Source organism: Rhipicephalus microplus, chromosome 9 (assembly GCF_043290135.1).
Source record: "Rhipicephalus microplus isolate Deutch F79 chromosome 9, USDA_Rmic, whole genome shotgun sequence".
In the NCBI taxonomy this organism is placed as follows: Eukaryota; Metazoa; Arthropoda; class Arachnida; order Ixodida; family Ixodidae; genus Rhipicephalus; species Rhipicephalus microplus.
Genome location: NC_134708.1, coordinates 24,902,896 through 24,921,446, shown reverse-complemented (window position 1 = coordinate 24,921,446; position 18,551 = coordinate 24,902,896). Strand labels below are relative to the sequence as shown.

Below are 18,551 nucleotides of genomic sequence, written 5' to 3'. Positions count from 1 at the left end.
ATTTCATCTGCGCACGCGCATTCATTGTGATGCGATATTTCGCAAAGAAATGCTTTTCTGGGTGAATTATCGTCGCAATCACAATGAAACTAAGTCAATGACGTAGCCAAGGGTAGCATACCAGGCCCGTGCAACCGCCCCCGCCATTACATTTATATTCGCGCGTGCATGCACGTGACGTCACGAACGCACATGGTTCCAACATGGCTTAGATGACGTGCATGCAGTATAATGAAGCAGTGATTAACCTGCTTCAGTGTGACAACGGCGTCGCTAGAATGATGATTTGACTTCTGTGTATAGATATCAGAGCAACCAAGATGTGATGTACTGATAACACTAACGTGACGTCACAAGGTTTGCGTCCCACGCTGTTGGTGCTCCGACATGACTGTTTCAATGAAGTCATAGCAAGCCATTTACAGCCGCCTCTTCAAAACAGCGGACGCGCGAGCATGTGGCAGACAGCCTCCTAACGTACGCTTATGTGGGGTGGAACGGCGGTGAGATCTGTAAATAAAAGAAGGGTGCCGTCCCTTCTGCTGATGACACTCCCGTGACAAATGTGTCTTTATTTTACGCTTTCTTCTTTCGATCTGTTTTCTGTTGAGGCTTTTCATCGAAAAATGATTGCTTCCGATAAGAAGTGTTTATATTACAGCTACACGTGTCAAAGAACAAAAGCTTATAAAAATAGAAGAGCGCCGTGAGGAGAAGTGCAGGAAGGAAATGAATGTTAAGGCACCAGTATGTCCTTCTATGCTCACATTTGGTCAGTACGCCGTGCTACATGTGCTGCACGAGGCTACCTGCCACGCGTTCCGTGTTCCCTTTCTCAAAATGACGGTTGTACTTGGACATGCCCAATTGTTTGAACTTATTGCCCCCTCCCCACCCCTTGGGCTGCGCCAGTGGTAAAGACCATTCACTAGTCTACTTCCTGAAGGTCGCGTTACGACATATTGGAAGGAAACAGCGCGAAAAACGACATACAAAAAAGGACATACACAATGCTCTGTCTGTGTCCTTCATTGCCTGGTTTCTCATTTTTTCGCGCTGTTTCCTTCCAATATGTCGTACCAACACGCCCAAGCAACCACTTCGGCTGCGTTACGACCGTGACTTGCCATGTGACCATACAAAGAATTAGCCCCGCCGCGGTGGTATAGTGGCTAAGGTACTCGGCTGCTGACCCTCACGTTGCGGGATTGAATCCCGTCTGCGGCGGCTGTATTTCCGAAATATTGTAGGCCTGTGTGCTCAGATTTGGGTGCACGTTAAAGAGCCTCAGGTGGACAAAATTTCCGGAGTCCTTCACTACGGCGTCTCTGATAATCATATGGTGGTTTAGTGGCGTTAAACCGCACATATCAATCAAAACCATACAAAGAAGGACACGTACAGAGTGCTCTGTATGTGTCCTTCTTTGTCTGGTCTCTCGTTTTTCGCGCCGTTTCCTTCTAATATGACGTACCAACACGCCCAAGCAACCACTTTAGCTGCGTTACGACACTCGCCTTGTGACCCTGCTCATGCTGGCACATGCGCAGAGACAGGCACGCGCTCAGCATGAACATGAGCGAGGAGACGACGAAGTGGGTGTAGATACGTTCGTGCGCCGGGTACTCCTGGTAGTTGCGCAGTCCGGAAACCAGGCTCAGCGACAGCGTCTCGGCCACGTGCAGCGCAAGGCCCGCGTGCGTCACCAGCGTGAAGAGGGAGCGCTCCTGCGGAGCCACGAGCACGTAACGCCGCCCCAGGTAGTGCCAGTGCAGGAAGGCGAGCACCAGCCGCGGGTTCAGGTCCAGCAGCAGCGCCAGGCTCCAGACGTGGCGCTGCGGCGCCACTCCCACCACCAGGTCCACCGAGGGCAGCAGGTCGTAGACCTGGGTTGAGAGCAGTGGTTCTCGGTGGTTATCTCAGACCCCCCCCCCATATGTATTGACAACAGCTCTGTGGTCGCACTAGCTGTATTTTAGGGGCGAAGCTCCTTAGGGCGTGGGCTGTGCGTCCCCTGTCTGTACCCACCTCTCGTTCAGTTCTTGCAGTGTTCACTAGATGGCGGTAGCGTCCCTTGTATGTAGCCACCTCTCGTTTAGTTTTTGCAGTGTTCACTAGATGGCGGTACTTGTATTTGATGATGAAAAGATGCAAGATGTTATAAACTAGACGGCGGCACTTGTAGTTGATGATGAAAGATGCGAGATGTTATAAAATAGGAATAATGTCACATGTGTCAGGTGTCATTGGTGGAAGGCAATCGTTCGATTTAGTGCAGCGACGTACGCTAGGGGGGAGCATTGTAATAAAATCGAGTGGGCAAAATGTACGGAAGATTCATGGTTTACCAGGTTTTCCTCCAGAGCTTCGCCCACTCATCATCATTCACTTCGTGGATATGGCGGCACTTTTTGTGTTATGAGTTAAAAACATGAATTTCCCTGAATGTTTTACGGAAGGAATAAGGGCGCAAACGAGATGAACACAAGAAGAGACATGAACGAACGCGGAGGCGTTCATCCATGTATCTCCTTCGATTTGATCCTTTCAGCGATTATAGGTGGCGCAGAGGAAAGTCGAAATGGCAGACGATACGGCGATGTCGCGAGCGTTTACGTCAGCGTCGCAGAGACTGAAGACGCGTTCATTGGTTCAGGACTACTGAGTGACCGAACTGCGTCGCAGTTTCATCACCGTGTGACAGCTTAGGATCACGGCTACATGACGCCGGCTGCGTCGCTGGAATGACCGAATTGGTCTCGTTTGTGCCTTATTCCTTCGGTAAACCTTGCATCAACTAGCCCAAGAAAAATCTCTTCTTCATTGAATGTACAGGTAGCCATGTGGCTTGTGATCAGATGACAAGGAGGCTGGGAAGGTTCTCAAACCAACGACAAGGGATGCGAGAACTACAGTGACTCGGTGGCAACTTTTCTTGACACTGAAGGGAAAGCTACGGTGGCGGAGCTTCTGCACATGTAGCACTACGCAAAGTAGGTCGTTTTGGCGTGCGTTTCGTAACGCTGCAGTGGGCAGAGTGACGGGGGCGCTGCCATCAGCGTTTCATGTACACACAGATGCCGCTTAGCGTTTGAGGTGCTCTTGAAACAGCGGGACTTTCTCACGCGTTCAGAAACGCGACGTCACAACAGATATATTAAAGAAATACGAATATCTTACAGGTGCGAGCTGCGTCCTGTCTCGTATAGCTCCACACAGAAAATAAAGGGGGAACATATATTTCACGTTGAAAATACGGGTGCTACTTTGGAACTGCCTTCACTAGCGATTAAGCACGTGATTTGGCTCCGTAGCTTTCCTTTCAGTGCCATGAAAATTTGTCGCCGAGTATAGCTAGATTGTAGGGTAATAAGTTCACAAAATATAAACTTCATTGAATGTACAGAAATCCGTGTGGCCCGTATATAGATAGATGTGAGGGAGGGGGGGGGGTCTAGGAGGGTCGCATTACCGCGACCAGTATTGACAATAGATCTGTAACCTCCCTTGCCATATGGTGCCATTTTGTGTTCGCCAAATATCAACTTTAGTTACAGTAAGCCTTCTGCCCCACGCGGCAAGAAAGTCTTCAGATTTAATTCTGTCCGATCATTCTTCAAGGCTACGACCATGCAGCTTTTTGACGATAACGGCTGCCGAGGGTCACTAGTGTTGCGTTGAAGGGCTGTTACCATTTTTTACCCAAGAAAGGCTGGTACCAAAGGCACAGGGTTCCCCTTCAGGAAGGGCGAAGGTTGATCGCGGCATCTACCCTCTATTATGTCAAGTTATGGGACAGACTTAGCTCCTCGCACCCTCTGAGGTGACCAGGGCTAGCACTCGGCTGGTACGTATTCATTCTGAAAAAGACGGTGCGTGCCAACGCGGACGCAAGAAGGAAGTGAAGAAACGCGTCTGAAGCTTGAGGCATGTCATGCAGATAGTAGTGATGACGCATGCGTGAGCCCACGTCCATTAACTTGCAGAGGGTTGAAATGAAATGTCGACACAGTTATCTTTCACGTAAACCATTAGGCATGTCAGATTGATAATTTTGCACATCGCATGCGCAGATAAGTTTGCATGCCCTCTTTCTTTTTCGGCGTCGTGCGCATATTCAGTTGTTAGTAAGCGTTCGCGATGTCCCGACTTCCATCTCGTGTCCGTGTTTGCCAAACACCTCGCCTTTTCCGGAAAGGCAGTCAGTTGTGGTAAGCACGTCATCGCTTGGTCCCCCCCCCCCCCCCCCAATTAACTGCGGAGCTTGCTCCCTTTCGAATAAGACCCCGGTTGGGGGAAGTGGCCAACCCCGCCTGCGCACACCTAAAGGCCCCAGGTGAGACAAGTATCGGGTCCGCTTACCACGCAAGAGTTCGTGCTCTTAGCGGCACCCCAGAGCAGGACGGGCGCGACGAAGCTCAGCAGGAGACCGCAGAAGCGCAGGCCGAAGGACAGGTACACGATGGTGTGCATCCGGAACCGGAGCATGACGTCATCCATGTTGATCGGCACCGCTTCCATTTGTACGAGCGCACCACGGGTACGTCCGAGGTACGTCCGAGGTTCCACGTCCGAGGTACGTCTTGTCAGATCAGGTCTCGGGTAATGATGAGGACCACAGGGGAGCACGTAAACGCGGCGCAGCACCGAGCAGTCGACTTTTTCGAATCTTCTTGCCACGCGCGCTCGAGAATGTGCGCGCGCATCGTGTCACGCAGCTGGCATTCCAGACGATAGTTACAGAGCGAGAACAAAACGACGACACAGAGACAAGAAGGACACTAAGGACATAACTATCGCCATGTCATACCAACTGGCCCAAGCTGCCACACTTCTGAGTGGCATTCCAGATTGGGCAAAAGTGTGCCCGTGATGATGATGATGATTCTCGGAGTTATGGCACAACCGACCACGGCGGATGGGCCACGAGGCGTGCGGCAGTAGAACGTGTGAAACAAAATACAAAGAAATGAAAAAAGGAAGAGATAAAGAAGAAAAGGGGGGAAGGATATGCGAAAAAGATAATCTATTGGGAAGCAAAAAGCAAAAAAAAAATACTGGTGATATCTTTGGTGTCTTTTAATGCAACACTGTTTAAAGTAAAGTTAAACGTATGAGCTAAATAATTGATATAGTTAAGGTAAGATACGTTGGGTAGTTAAGATATGTTAGTAGCCTGCCCGTTTTTCCCCCTCGATATCAATTACGTCACCAAACGAGAATGCCACCCAACACTGTCGAAATTTGGTCTTGTTGGTGCATTGTGACGACAGAAAATAGCGCAAAAATAGCACCTGTGCCGTGTGTCCTCGTCTTGTGCCCCGTTTCTTTGCGCTATTTTCTGTCGAGAATGCCACCACTTATGCGAACCAGCTACGGGCGTCAGGACCTTGAGTATCAAGTACCCCGGCTATTGAACATTGTTGAACGTCATATATATTTTCATGCACCCCGCTTTAAAGAACTTATAAAGAACTTTCTGTTACATTCCACGATAACTTATCAATGAAATATATCTGTCTAATTTTCTACGTGTACTGCATATATAGTTTGTGCTACAATTTGAAAGTTCACAATTTAATGCGTATAGGTATATATTCTCGGAGTGTCTGTATGATATGTTTGTTTTCATGAAGAGTTTTCATGTATGATGTCAACCTGTAATGCTTTATTTGCAGTGACAATTATGTACATGCATGTTTTGATTTTTCTGGTTGCTCTATTGTTTGTATACTCGCATCGCATGCAAACATGTACACGCATGCCGAATGCGCATGGGAGTAGGAGCCTCTGTCGGGCAATACGGCCTTTAGCTCTTACTCCTCTCTCTGTATCAGAAAGAGAGAGAGAGAGAGAAGTAAACGTTTATTTTGAAACATTGATTGATTCGTGGGGTTTAACGTCCCAAAACCACCATATGATTATGAGAGACGCCGTAGTGGAGGGCTCCGGAAATTTCGACCACCTGGGGTTCTTTAACGTGCACCCAAATCTGAGTACACGGGCCTACAACATTTCCGCCTCCATAGGGAATGCAGCCGCCACAGCCGGGATTTGATACCGCGACCTGCGGGTCAGCAGCCGAGTACCTTAGCCACTAGACCACCGTGGCGGGGCTTTATTTTGAAACAGTGCCCCGAGCAATGCCCGGTGTCACCCTGAGGTGGGAGGGCTCCTTAGTCCAGGATGTATCAGAAAGAAATAAAATGAACTTCAAACTAAATTGATACATGAAAGATACCGGTATGTTGTTCTTGTTCACCTTCTACTGTGGCTCATACCCACTGTGAAAGATCGGCCAAGAAGTGAGTGTTCCTATGAAATTTTACGGAATTTGAGAATAATGGAAGTTATAAAGACATAATAGAGTTTATATAATGTTTGGAACTCACTAAAAGGTACAAAAAATAATGCTTTTTATTACTGATAGATAATAAATTAAGTTGTCTGTTTGTTTCCTCAACACTATACATGCCCACTCTGGGAGATCGTCCACAACTTCGTGTCCTAACACATGGACGATCAATTGAAGTATGCATGTTGTTGTTGTTGTTGCTGTCGTCGTCGTTGTTGTTGTTGTTGCTGTTGTTGTAGCCTTGGTTGAGTAGTGGGTAGATTTTTCTATTGTTAAGGCAGCATTATGTAGTTATATCATGGAAATATTTGAATAGCCCGTTAAAGGGAATAAAACATTCAAAGCTGCAGAATATAGTGAACCATTATTTTTTAGTCTCCGTGATGAATTTCTCCGCGGCTAAGAAAACACCCCTGCAGTTCTGTCCGGAGTAGTGGACCCGAACGAAAAATTTGGTAGCTTTTTTTAATTCCAGATAAAATGAAGGTGTGCGTAAATTTTGCGGCGGGGGGGGGGGGGGGGGCAGGTTTCTCTCGTGTTATTCAGGCGCCGCCACTCCTTACCCCTGTTCCGCTAAAAATTGAAGGGGCCCTCTAAGACTTTTCACGACTTCATTGTTTTACATGTTTTTCTAACTAGTTGCGTACACTGACGGCCTAAGACATAAGTACCGCAAGAACGGCAGTGCTAGGGCCACGCAGTGCAAAGTTATTCAGCGTAGAGATATCAAAATAGAATGAAATGGATGCTTACCCTCAACTCGATTTTCGCGAGATCACCTTACCGTGTTTCTCTCACCCTCTGACATCGGGAGGCTGCCCAATGAAATGAACTGGCTGCCCTATCGTACTGGAAGCTCGACGTATTGCCTGTTACGTCCAGCGTATTAAGGACGCCGTTGCGATGGTAACAAACAACGTGGTACTTGAAGAGAGAATGACACGTGCGAAACGAGCCAGCTCGCGAACGCTTCTATAATGTTTTTTAGCTTTACTGAACTTTCTTTTTGCAATGACGTATATATCTCAACGCTTTTACATTTTTTTCTTTTAGTTTTTTCAAATAACGGCGCCCGGAGCGTCGTCGGCACGGAGGAAGGAAAAGGTAGGTCGTCGGAGTGTTCCCTCCCGCACATGGTGTTCGACGCATTATTTGACCAGCGTTGCAGTTTCGAGCTGGAAAAGTCGGAGACCCTTATTCTCTGTCGTTTTGAGTGAAAAGTTATGCTAATGAAAAAATGAATAGCATAGTAATTCCTATTTTGATGAAATGCCGCGATCACATTTAACGTTACATTTATCCAATCATAAGGCGGCAATATCTTGGCGTCATTTCCGCTTGCAGTAGTTCTGGCGAGTGCCACTACGAGTTACGCAGTCGGCCCCGATGTTTTCAAGCCTTTAAGAAGCCCCTTACCTCCCCCCCTTGCCCCACCGCGGTGGTCTAAGGGCTGAGGTATTCGGCTGCTGACCCGCAGATCATGGGATCGAATCCAGGCTGCGGCGGCTGCATTTCCGATGGAGGCGAAAATGCTGTAGGCCCGTGTGCTCAGATTTGGGTGCACGTTAAAGAAACCACAGGTGGTCAGAATTTCCGGAGTCCTCCACTACGGCGTCTTTCATAATCACGTTAAACCCCACAAATCAATCAATTATTCCCCCCAGAAAAAAAATTTCTGGCTACGCGCCTACCAGTTGTGAAACCTCTAAAATGTGGCGGCCTTGTACGGCTTCAGTACGGAGGTTAATATTACAAGGATATTACAAGCTGTGTACAAATACCTCGCCACAAAACAACATAACGTGTAACCACGATCTTGCCTGTAACCTTAATGTTGTAACTCTATTAGAACAATACACTTAACGCCATCTGCATACAAATACACAAAGTAGGTGCTGACGCCGAGACAGCAATCAGCGCCCCGCCGCTATCTCAGATGTTACGTCATCGGTTTCGTTTGTTACGTCAACGCGCGAAATGGTGAAGGGGGTTTAGGCGCCAACAGCTCTCAGTTTACGCGAGCGGAATACGCAGCTCTTTTGCTTTTTTTATTATTATTTCACGTGCCAGTGGTCTAAGCGACGTGAACTGTGCTGCGCCCGACTGCTAGTACACGGATAGTTTACGTTTTGCAGTAGTTATCGACCGTTGTGGCGTGTGCACCGTAATTCGATCGCCGAACTTTCCATGACGCCTGGCGAACTAGAAACGCACGCTGGAGCCAAAGTTTGCCTTCGACTCCATCAGCGCTTGCAAAAGTGAGGTAAGAACTCTTGCGTACGGGTCGGTGCGCCCGTTTGAATGCCTGAAGCGTTCGTATTTGCAACGGAGCACAGTAGTACGTGAGAACAATCGTTTTAAATTGCGATCCAGTGGCAGTTGTTACACTACATACGAACCGTCTTTGCATAATAGGTACTCTCTGGCGTAGGTTTGACACCTGGCGCCAAAGTGGTCGCATTTTGATGATACATAGGGGCATTATATTGCAAGTTAAATGAACTTTTACCGAGCCAATTAGGCATAGGTTTGATAAGAAAAAAAGACTTCGAAATAAGTGACGCCATACATTCACTGGCTGACGTGAATTGGCTGAAATCAAGAGCGAAATTTCGTCCTTCAGTTTCGATTTTGATAATGCGTCCATGATGGCGGAAACGGTATATAATAACTGCTGGGCCTGACATCCCAAAGCTACGGTATCCAATTACAACAGAATGCTCAAAGAACAATGTATACGTCCGAAGTGGTGTAACTCATCGATTTAGTGTCCGATTAATGCAGCAGAATAAGTTACGAGGGAAGCAGGAAATAAGTGCCTAAAGCCCGTAAGTTGCTTGTGATTGGCGACATTACAATCCGGGTGGCGACATTACAATCCAGCACCGTTACATGGATGGATGGATGGATGCTATGAGCGTCCCCTTTATAACGGGGTGGTGACAAGTATGCCACCAGGCTCGACAAAAAAAAAAAAAGCCTTTTTTTCTTTTTATGTTGGCCTAATGCCTCTACTTCGATAAATTCTATCTTAATGGAAAAAAAGGTAAATTTTCAGCTTAAGTTCTCTGCCATTTACGGCACACTGTCCATATTTTATTTTTCCAATATTTATTTTTGTCCTTTCTCTCTAATTTTCTGCCACCAATACTCTAACCGTCTCTTACTTATTTCAATCGCGGGTGTGTTCAGCTTTCCATTGTTGTCCCTAAAACCCAAGGCTTCCTGTAGGCTCGTGCCCAAACGTACACCTGGGTGGATATCTCCACATTCAATCAGAACATGCTCCGCCGTTTCCTTATCTTTCCCGCAGCATGTGCATTGTTCTTCTTCTTTACTGAATCTTGCTTTATAACTACGCGTTCTAAGGCAACCCGATCTCGCTTCAAACAGTAAAGCGCTTCCCCTTGAATTATCGTAAAATGCCTCCCTCCTTATTTCATTTTTGCCCTTTCGGTAGTTACTCAAAGCCGATTTTTTCTCCATAGCTGCCATCCAGTAAATCCTCTCCGCCTCCCTGACTTTTCCCTTAACGCTCTTTGTTGACATACGGCTTACAATACCAGCCGTATACTTACTAGTGAGTCTTCTAGTTCTTTTTCTCCACTGTGTGTCCACGCTCTTCCTATACAAATAACGGAACACCTTCTCTGCCCATCTACTCTCCTTCATATTTCTTAGCCTTTCTTCGAACCTTATTTTGCTCTGCGCTTCCCTCGCCTCAAAACCTGCCCACCCCATATCGCCCTTTACAGCCTCGTTTGTCGTCTTCCCGTGAGCACCCAACGCGAGGCGTCCCACAGTCCTTTGATTTACATCAATTCCCGCTTGCACCTCTGCCCTCATGCACACCACTGAGTTCCCAAAAGTAAGCCCTGGAACCATTACACCCTTCCACAGACCTCGAAGCACCTCATACCTATTGTATCCCCACAACGCTCTGTGCTTCATTATTGCCGCATTCCTCTTTCCTTTTGCTGCCGAGGCTTTTTCCTGTACCTCCATGTATCTATCACTCTCATTTACCCATACTCCAAGGTACTTGTATTCACTTACCCTCGGTATTTCTTGGCCTTGTATGGACACCGTCTGATCACAGGGATCATTGAATACCATCAATCCACACTTCGTTACACTGAATCCTAGTCCAAGAGCTTCACCTTCCCTTCCGCATATATTCGCCAGCTGCTGTATATCATCTCGACTGTCCGCAAATAAGACGATATCGTCCGCATAAAATAAACCTGGAAGCTTCTGCTCAATCATCATGCCGCCCTGTTTGTGTGACAGATTAAAACCAATGTTGCTACCTTCTAGCGCTTTTTCCATACTCACCATGTACAGCATGAATAACAGCGGGGACAAAGGACATCCCTGTCTCAGACCCCTGCTAACCTCAACGTTCTCTTTGCTACGCATTCCTTCCCACTCTATGCAAACTGTATTTTCTCGGTATATCTCCCTCAAAAGCTGTATACAGTCGTCGCCCATGCCCATTCCTTTCAATATATCCCACAAAATTTCCTGATTAACGTTGTCGTATGCCCCAGTGATGTCTAGAAAAGCCACGTACAAGGGCCTATGCTCTATTTTGGATATTTCTATACACTGAGTGAGAACAAACAGGTTATCGTCTAACCGCCTGTCGACTCGAAATCCGTTCTGAAGTTCTCCCAAAATATCGTTATGTTCGGCCCATGTTTCTATTTTCATTTTTACTGCTTGCATCGCCATCCTGTATAGTACCGATGTAATGGTTAGTGGTCTATACGAGCGAATCTTGTCCTTTTCTCCCTTGCCTTTATAGATTAAGTTCATTCTACTTTGTCGCCAACTGTCCGGTATTTGTCCTTCCTTTAAGCTTTTTTCTACTGCTTTTAACAATGCTTCTTTAGTGTTATGTCCTAGTTCGTTAATGAGGCTAACGGGAATCCCATCTAAACCCGCGGCAGTGCGCTTTGGAATTTTTCCTTCGGCCTTTTTCCAGTTGAAATTATCAAGTACTAGCTCTTCCTCTGTTGCTTTCTCCGCCACACTTTTACTCACCGGGGAGATCCCCTGGACGCTCTTTTGAAACGAATCGGCTGTTACCTTTTGGATGTAACCTAGCGCTTCGTACCCTTCCAATTGATTTCCTCCTTCATCTAGAATATGTTGTTGCGTTGTGACAGACTTCCTACCTAGCGCCTTTATGTGGCTCCAAAAAATCCTAGGCGCGGCCTCCTTTTTTTCGTGTATCTCTGTCATCCAGCGTTCACTTTCACCTTTAATTTTTGCCTCTACCAATTTCTGTACAAGGGATTTTTTCTCTAAATATATTTCCCATATTTTTTTGACTTCGTCCTGCGGCCGCTTCTCCTTTTTTGCCTTTCTATGCTCCCGTGAGGCTTCGCGTCGCTTCTCGATCGCCTCCCGGATTTCCTTGTTCCACCAACTTTTTGGCTTCCTTTTTCCTTTCCAGCAAACAGTTTTCTTCTCTTTCCCTATCTCCTTCGTCATTAGATGTAACAGCTCACTATACTCCCAGTCCTTGCCTGGTATTTCGCCTACTTCTTCCTCGACTCTTGCGGCTATATTTATTATTTGTTTGTCATTTAAATACGAGCTGCCAGACTTTGATTCCATGCTCATATTTTCAGTTTCGTATCCCATTTGTAATGTTATTCGTTTATGATCACTACCCAAGCTGTTAATGCCTTCCTCGTCTATCCTCATTTCTGTCAGTTTGTGGTAAATTCCTTCAGTCATGAGACAATAATCAATACTTGATTGCTTGTTTCCGACTTCCCATGTGATCTGGCCGTCACATTTAGGCCCCGTGTTAACTATCTCCAGACTATGTTGCTCGCAAAGATCTAGTAATAACTTCCCATTGGTGTCTGAATATCCGTCAAGGTCATGTATGTGGGCATTCATGTCCCCTAGAAGGATGATTTCGGCCCCATTACCAAATTCCTTAATATCCGCACTCATGCAATCCACTATCTCCTGATTCTTTTCTCTGCAGTTATTCCCCGTCCACAAGTAGGCTACCCCTAGCCACGTTTCCTTTCCACCTACTGTGCCCCGAACCCAGAGGTGCTCTGAACACGTCTGTTTCACTCTAACCCATTTGGCTCCGCGGTGAATTAGCATTCCTACACCCCCACCTTTCCTTTCCGATATGGTCCTGTTACACCCTTCCCAAACATAATTTTTAATATGTGGTGGCTCTTCCAAGTCTCTAAGGTGTGTTTCTGTAACCACATACACGCCTATCTGTTCTTTGTTTAACTGCTCCTCAATCTCTAACCATTTTGCCTTCTTTCTGCCACCCTGCATGTTTATGTAACTAATTGCACCACGCGCCTTTTTCCTTTTTCTTTTACCTTTTTTCTGGTTTTTCGCAATTCTACCTGTCAAAGCGTCCTCCTGGTTGCTTTCCCTGTTACGAGCTACCCCGGACTCCGAAGGGCCCGTGAGCCCCCCAAAAAAGCTACTGCGCGTCCTGCCAGTCGCCAGCCCACCTCGTGTCCAAGCCTCTTATCGAAATGAATCCTGTCTCTTTGGAATCCACCCCACCTGTGCACTTCCCTGTTTAAATCCACTACCTCGAAACCCTTCTCTCGACTAATCCGCCATATCTCCTTGTTTGCGTCGACAACCGCTCTTCGCATGTTGACGTTGCGCACCGGTACTTCCGGTACTGTGCATACTACAATTTGCACCTGGGGGGACACGGTGCGCATGTCATCCACCCCTCTCGCCAAGGCCGTCGCTAGTCCTGACGATTCTTTTTTCAGGACGTCATTTAACCCTCCCGCAATTACAACGAGGTTACGATTGCCAGCCTTAGCTGCGAGTTGTTCACCCGCTTGACTCATTACTGTCCCCAGCGTTTGTCCTGGGAACGTCCCTATCGCAACTCTCTCTTGGCGCGGCAGTCCCATGGCGCGGCAGTCCTTGGCGCGGCAGTCCCATGGCGCGACCATGGCGCGGCAGTCACCTGTCTTACAGACAGGTGACTGCCGCGCCACGGCGAGCCATGGTGCAAACTAATAAGAGTAGCCACCCCACTAGGTGCTTTTCTCACGACCACGCGCGGCCTAGGTGCCAAATCGCGCGAACATCCCTAGGCATTTTAGTCCTTAGCGGTGCGCCCGCGCTGGCTGGAGCGGTGCGGGTATGTAAGGGCGCCGCTGGCTGTGTTATGTGTGTGTCAGCGCTTCCCCTATTTCGGCGTTGTGCGGCGGTTTGTATCATTGCGATATTATTCCTTGCGAATATGGTGATGCTTCAGTGCTGACTGTTCTGTGTGGGCGTTAGTTCTGAATGCGCGGTGCGCTCTGACGCGCTATAGTGAACGCTGTCACGTGGGTACTTGCTGCATGTGGTCGCGCTGCGCTGTATTTGATCCGGACCGTGTAGCGGTGGCTAATACCGGTTCTCCTCGAGAAATTTTGATCGCGCACAACAACTTTGTCGCTGCTGCGCTGTACAGCATCGAGTTTGGCGCAGATGCCCTGACCGCGATCACAAGTGTCTGTGTGACACCGGCGGTATGAATATCGCATTATTTCCACTACTCGCACATGTAGTCCAAGTAGCATAGAGAAAAAAAAAAAAAAAAAGCTGTGACTACGATATCTCCTGTCGGTGATCACACGTGAATGCTTATACCAAGTTAAACCGTTCAGTTCTGTACACTTTTGTGGCCTCTACTTCTTTGGCTGCTGCTTACATGACAATGCAAGAAAAAAGCAGTCTAATAATTACATCAAAATTACGCAGAAACGGTGCATCATACTTAGGCAAGTCTCTAGAAAATATAAAACGTCTGCAAGAAGCCCATGTACATGTTCGGTCTTGCAAACAAGCTTATTGGTCACGCTTTTGGCAAATTTTGTTGTTAGGGTTCTGCTGACATGAGTCGCAGTGGGCCACCGCAATTATACATGTATTGTATAATTGGTGTGTCAAGTGGTCACCTGTAGATTGCGATCTGCATAAAAAGCGAGTGCTTTGCCTTCAGTGCAACTTTGGCATGCCCACTTTTTGCTTAACACCTAAATCTAAACCTCGTCATACATTGAAGGTGTCATCATCATCAGCCTAACTACGCCCAATGCAGGGCAAAGGCATCTCCCATGATCTGCCAATCTACCCAGTCTTGTGCTTTTCGTTGCCATGTTATACCTGTTTACTTTTTAATCTCATGGACCCACCCAACTTTCTGTCTCCCCTTCGTGTGTTTGCCTTCACTGGGAATCCAGTTAATTACCCTTAATGACCAGCGGTTATCCTGCTTACGTGCAATGTGCCCGGCCCATGTCCATTTCTTATTCTTGATTACAACTCTGATATCCTGAACCCTGGTTTGTTTGCCGACCCACTCTGCTCTCTTCTTGTCTTTTAAAGTTACACCTATTATTTTCCTTTCCTTTGCTCACTGGGTCATCTTCAATTTAAGCTCAACCCTCTTTGTAAGCCTCTGGGTTTCTGCTCCGTAGGTAAATACTGGCAAGATGCAGTTGTTATATACATTCCTCTTGAGGGTTAGTGGCAGATTACCATTCATGACTAGAGAATGCTTGCTGAATGTGATCAACCCCATCTTTATTCTTCTAGTTACATCACTCTCATGGTTCGGCTTCGCGGCTCCTACCTGTCCTAAGTAGACATATTCCTTTACAACTTCCAGCATCTCTCCACCTATCGCAAAGTGCTGTTTTCTGCCGAGACTGTAGCACATTACTTTAGTTTTTTGGACATTCATTTTCAGACCTACTTTTCTGCTTTCCATGTTCAGTTCTGTAATCGTGAGCTGTAATTCATCTCCTAAGTTACTCATCGAGGCAATGTCATCAGCAAATCACAGGTTACTAAGATACTTTCCATTAACTCTTATTCCTAACTCTTCCCAAGCTAGGGTCCTGAAAACCTCCTGTAAGCATGAGATGAATAGCACTGGAGAGATTGTATCTATCTGTCTTACACTCTTCTTTATTGGAATTCTGCCACTTCTTTATGGTGGCTGTGCATCCACTGTAGATTTCTTCCAGTATGTTTATGTAGCGTTCTTCGATGCCCTGATTCAGTAGTGCCTGCATTACTGCTGATGTCTTGACTGAGTCAAACACTTTCTCGTACTCTATGAAGGCTATGTATAGGTGTTGATTGTATGTGAAGGTGTTTTTTGATATGTTTATGGCAGACGGTAACGTTAACATTGTGGTACATTCTACAGTGCAGTTAAGTGCGGCGTATTTCAATCAGTGCGTCTTCTTTTCATGATCTAGCAGTAATTTATTTTGGGCAAAAAATATCAGTTATGGTCTTGTTGCTTTTTCCCACTTCATAATACAAATTATTTAAATAAAGACCATATCTCATACATTAATAAAAGGACCAGGGCAGTGGAGGGCCTTGACACTTTGATCATGCACTATTATATTGCAATTTTCAACTGCAACTCAAAGACCACTGCTTGGCAGATTTAATGCATAATAAATTCTATTGTTGTAACATTTGTCTGTGTAAACTTTTGGTTGTGAAAACATGCTCAAACGATCGACAACAGCTGGTTCATTAGTTTTTAAAAAGCACTCAAATGGTACTCCATGCCTACTGACTATAGCACAGCGTAATAGTATTTGTCTAAAATATGTGGTCAATAGGTACGAAACAACAGCTGCGGCACTTTAAGCAAGTTATTTGCAGTTAAATAAAAGCTGGAAGCACTTGATCACAGCACTATTGGGAATCTGTCACTGTCAAGAACGACAAGATGAAGAAAAGAGGAAGAGAAAGAAGTTGTCTTGAAGAGGTAATTTAAAATGCTGGAATGAGGTAGAAGAAGAGAAAAAGAGGAGGGCGCGAGGGGAGTGAGGAACGGCAGAGCCGGGACTTGGCGTTCGAGGGGCGAAGGGCTGCGGAAGTTCGGACTGGGTCTCGCTCCAGGCTCTCGCCCGAGCACCTGACTCGGCGAGCAGCGCACAGAGCAACTGCTGATCCTGGGCTGCAGTTTCCCGCCCGAGCACCGACCTCGGCGAGCAGCCCTGGAACCACCGCCGATCCTGGTATGCAGTTTCCCGCCCGAACACCGACCTCGGCGAGCAGCCCCGGAACCACCGCCGACCCTGGTCTGCAGTGTATCCCGCCCCGGCACCTGCCTCGGCGAGAAACCACTGGAGCTACCGCTGTAGTGGGTCTTCAACATCGTGGCCACCGTTGAGCATCGATATGGCGTTTCATCACGCCTCAGAGTGACTCCTAGCGGACCAGAGGCCACGCCACAACTGTAAGCGCGAGACTTAGAGAATGCCAACGGAATCGGACATTGAAACGCGCGTCATTAAGACATCTCCTTTTCTGTGTTTTTCAACGTGTGCGTATTTGTGTTGTTGTTTCGTTTTTGTGATTGTCATGGTAATGAAGTGATAGTTTTCGTTTCGTACCATCAGCCTCTATGGTTCATTTTGCAACGCCCGACGAGCGAACCAGGCCTCAGCATATATACGTGTGACAGTCACCATGTACAGATCTTTTGTAAAAAAAGCCTTTGCTAGTCTTTGGCAATGGAGTTTTAACGCCCTTCGCTAACACCAAAGAAAGTCAACTGTTTTTCTAGGTCCTAAGCTCTTTTGCTGGCCTCCGAACAACGTTATACTAAGCTCTATTTTTCCTTTTTATATAGCTTCTTTCCTATCCTTTTATAACAAACTGCTAATACCTGAACATTAAATGTCTAGAAATTCAAATACTTCTGAAGTCCAGATTGTCACAAATTATTCAGATTTTCTTTAGCGTGTCGGGATGGTGTCATAACACATTGAACTTCACTGTAATGAATAGAGTATTTTTGCTCTGATTTAACAGGTGCTGTTTCAATTGCTATGCATTTGCACAGATTGTCAAACACATCACAAATGATCTAATAACAAATGCCTCAACTTAGTAAACAGAAAACTTGTATATTTCAAATGTGGTGTTTTATTGTATCTAACGAAGAGGATAACATCATTCAGTAAAAGCATTGCTGGTGATCTCCATAGTCATAGAACTAATTGAATTTAAGTAATTAGTATTGAGGTTCCACTTTGTTGCATGTACATGTAGTAGCACCATAATTATCCTCTTTTTTTATGCCTCTGCATTTCATTATAGACATTTGAACAAACCGGAAGTGTCGTATTATTATTGCCTGTCTTTGTCATATTTCGCTCTGACTTAGCATAGTATTTGATGCTAGATGCCAAAAAAGAGATTAATATGTCACTTCTCTCATTCACCCCGAAGAGGTTTCTTTTTAAGCTATTGTTCAAGGCAGTGATATTATTCAGCATTCTGCTGTATAGAATATGAGCAATACTGTTTGTTTGTACAGGACGCTATACCATCAGTCGCATATACATGCTTTTTTGGTCTACACATGTAGCTTTGAAAATCATCAGTGTAAATGCGGCTGTCTTTATTTAAATATGATATAGTGCATTAAAAGAAAGAAAGTCTGTATCTCTAATCTGACCCTAAGCTGAAGGGAAATGGTACCGTACAGTCAGGGGTGGATCCAGCCAATCATTTTTGGGGGAGGGGGTTGCTTAATGTAACATCGGAGAGGCGGGCATGGTCATTACGTTTTGTTTTTTTACTACCTAAAAAACTCTATCATAGCATAAATACTATTAATGTGTGCTTAAAGGAATCCCAGTCATTTGTCCTAATTGGTGATAACAGGTGGACGGCAAGCACTGAAGAGAGGTGGAGGGGATACTGACGGGCATTGGGGTGGGGGGCGATAGCCTCTAGCACCCCGTTCTGGATCCGCCACTGCGTGCAGTTCTGCACAAGATCACAGGATTGATTCCGAACCTCAGGAGTCTCATTATAATAGTTGTAATATGTACTAGTGCCCTAGTTCCATGCACTCAGGGAGATTATAAAATAATTAAGCTTTAACTTGAAACAGTGCATCTCATTACCAGATTTTAGTTTTGCGACATGAAACCATCGAACTTAATTTTATTAATTCTTCTATAAACCAGCATAGATGTACAGTGCTTGCGAAATTCTGCTCCCAGTTTTTTTTATGTGAATGTGTGGTTCATCACAGAATTTATGGCATTATTTAGCAGTGCGATTTTTCAATGCCTTCCCAATTGCGATGACCTTTTTTTTTCACATTTGTTCAAACCAGAAGACAAGTTCACCAGGTAAC

The 18,551-nt window shown here is 46.1% G+C and overlaps 2 protein-coding genes across 2 annotated transcripts in view; one reads left to right on the top strand and one right to left on the bottom strand.

The window, feature by feature from the left end:
* Positions 1-1,460: 1,460 nt before the first annotated feature.
* Positions 1,461-5,012, bottom strand: LOC142772195 (post-GPI attachment to proteins factor 2-like). Its single transcript, XM_075874365.1, has 2 exons — positions 4,363-5,012; positions 1,461-1,886 (listed from the first exon to the last, which is right to left on the bottom strand). Exons 1-2 carry the CDS (start codon positions 4,519-4,521, stop codon positions 1,461-1,463), a joined length of 585 nt encoding a protein of 194 aa, XP_075730480.1. The 5' UTR covers positions 4,522-5,012.
* A 3,219-nt stretch (positions 5,013-8,231) lies between these two features.
* LOC142771621 (uncharacterized) overlaps positions 8,232-18,551 on the top strand; it is a 52,237-nt gene continuing 41,917 nt past the window's right edge. Inside the window, exon 1 of the mRNA XM_075873348.1 lies at positions 8,232-8,618. The gene's annotated coding sequence lies outside the window, so the exon portion shown is untranslated. The remainder of the gene's footprint in view (positions 8,619-18,551) is intronic.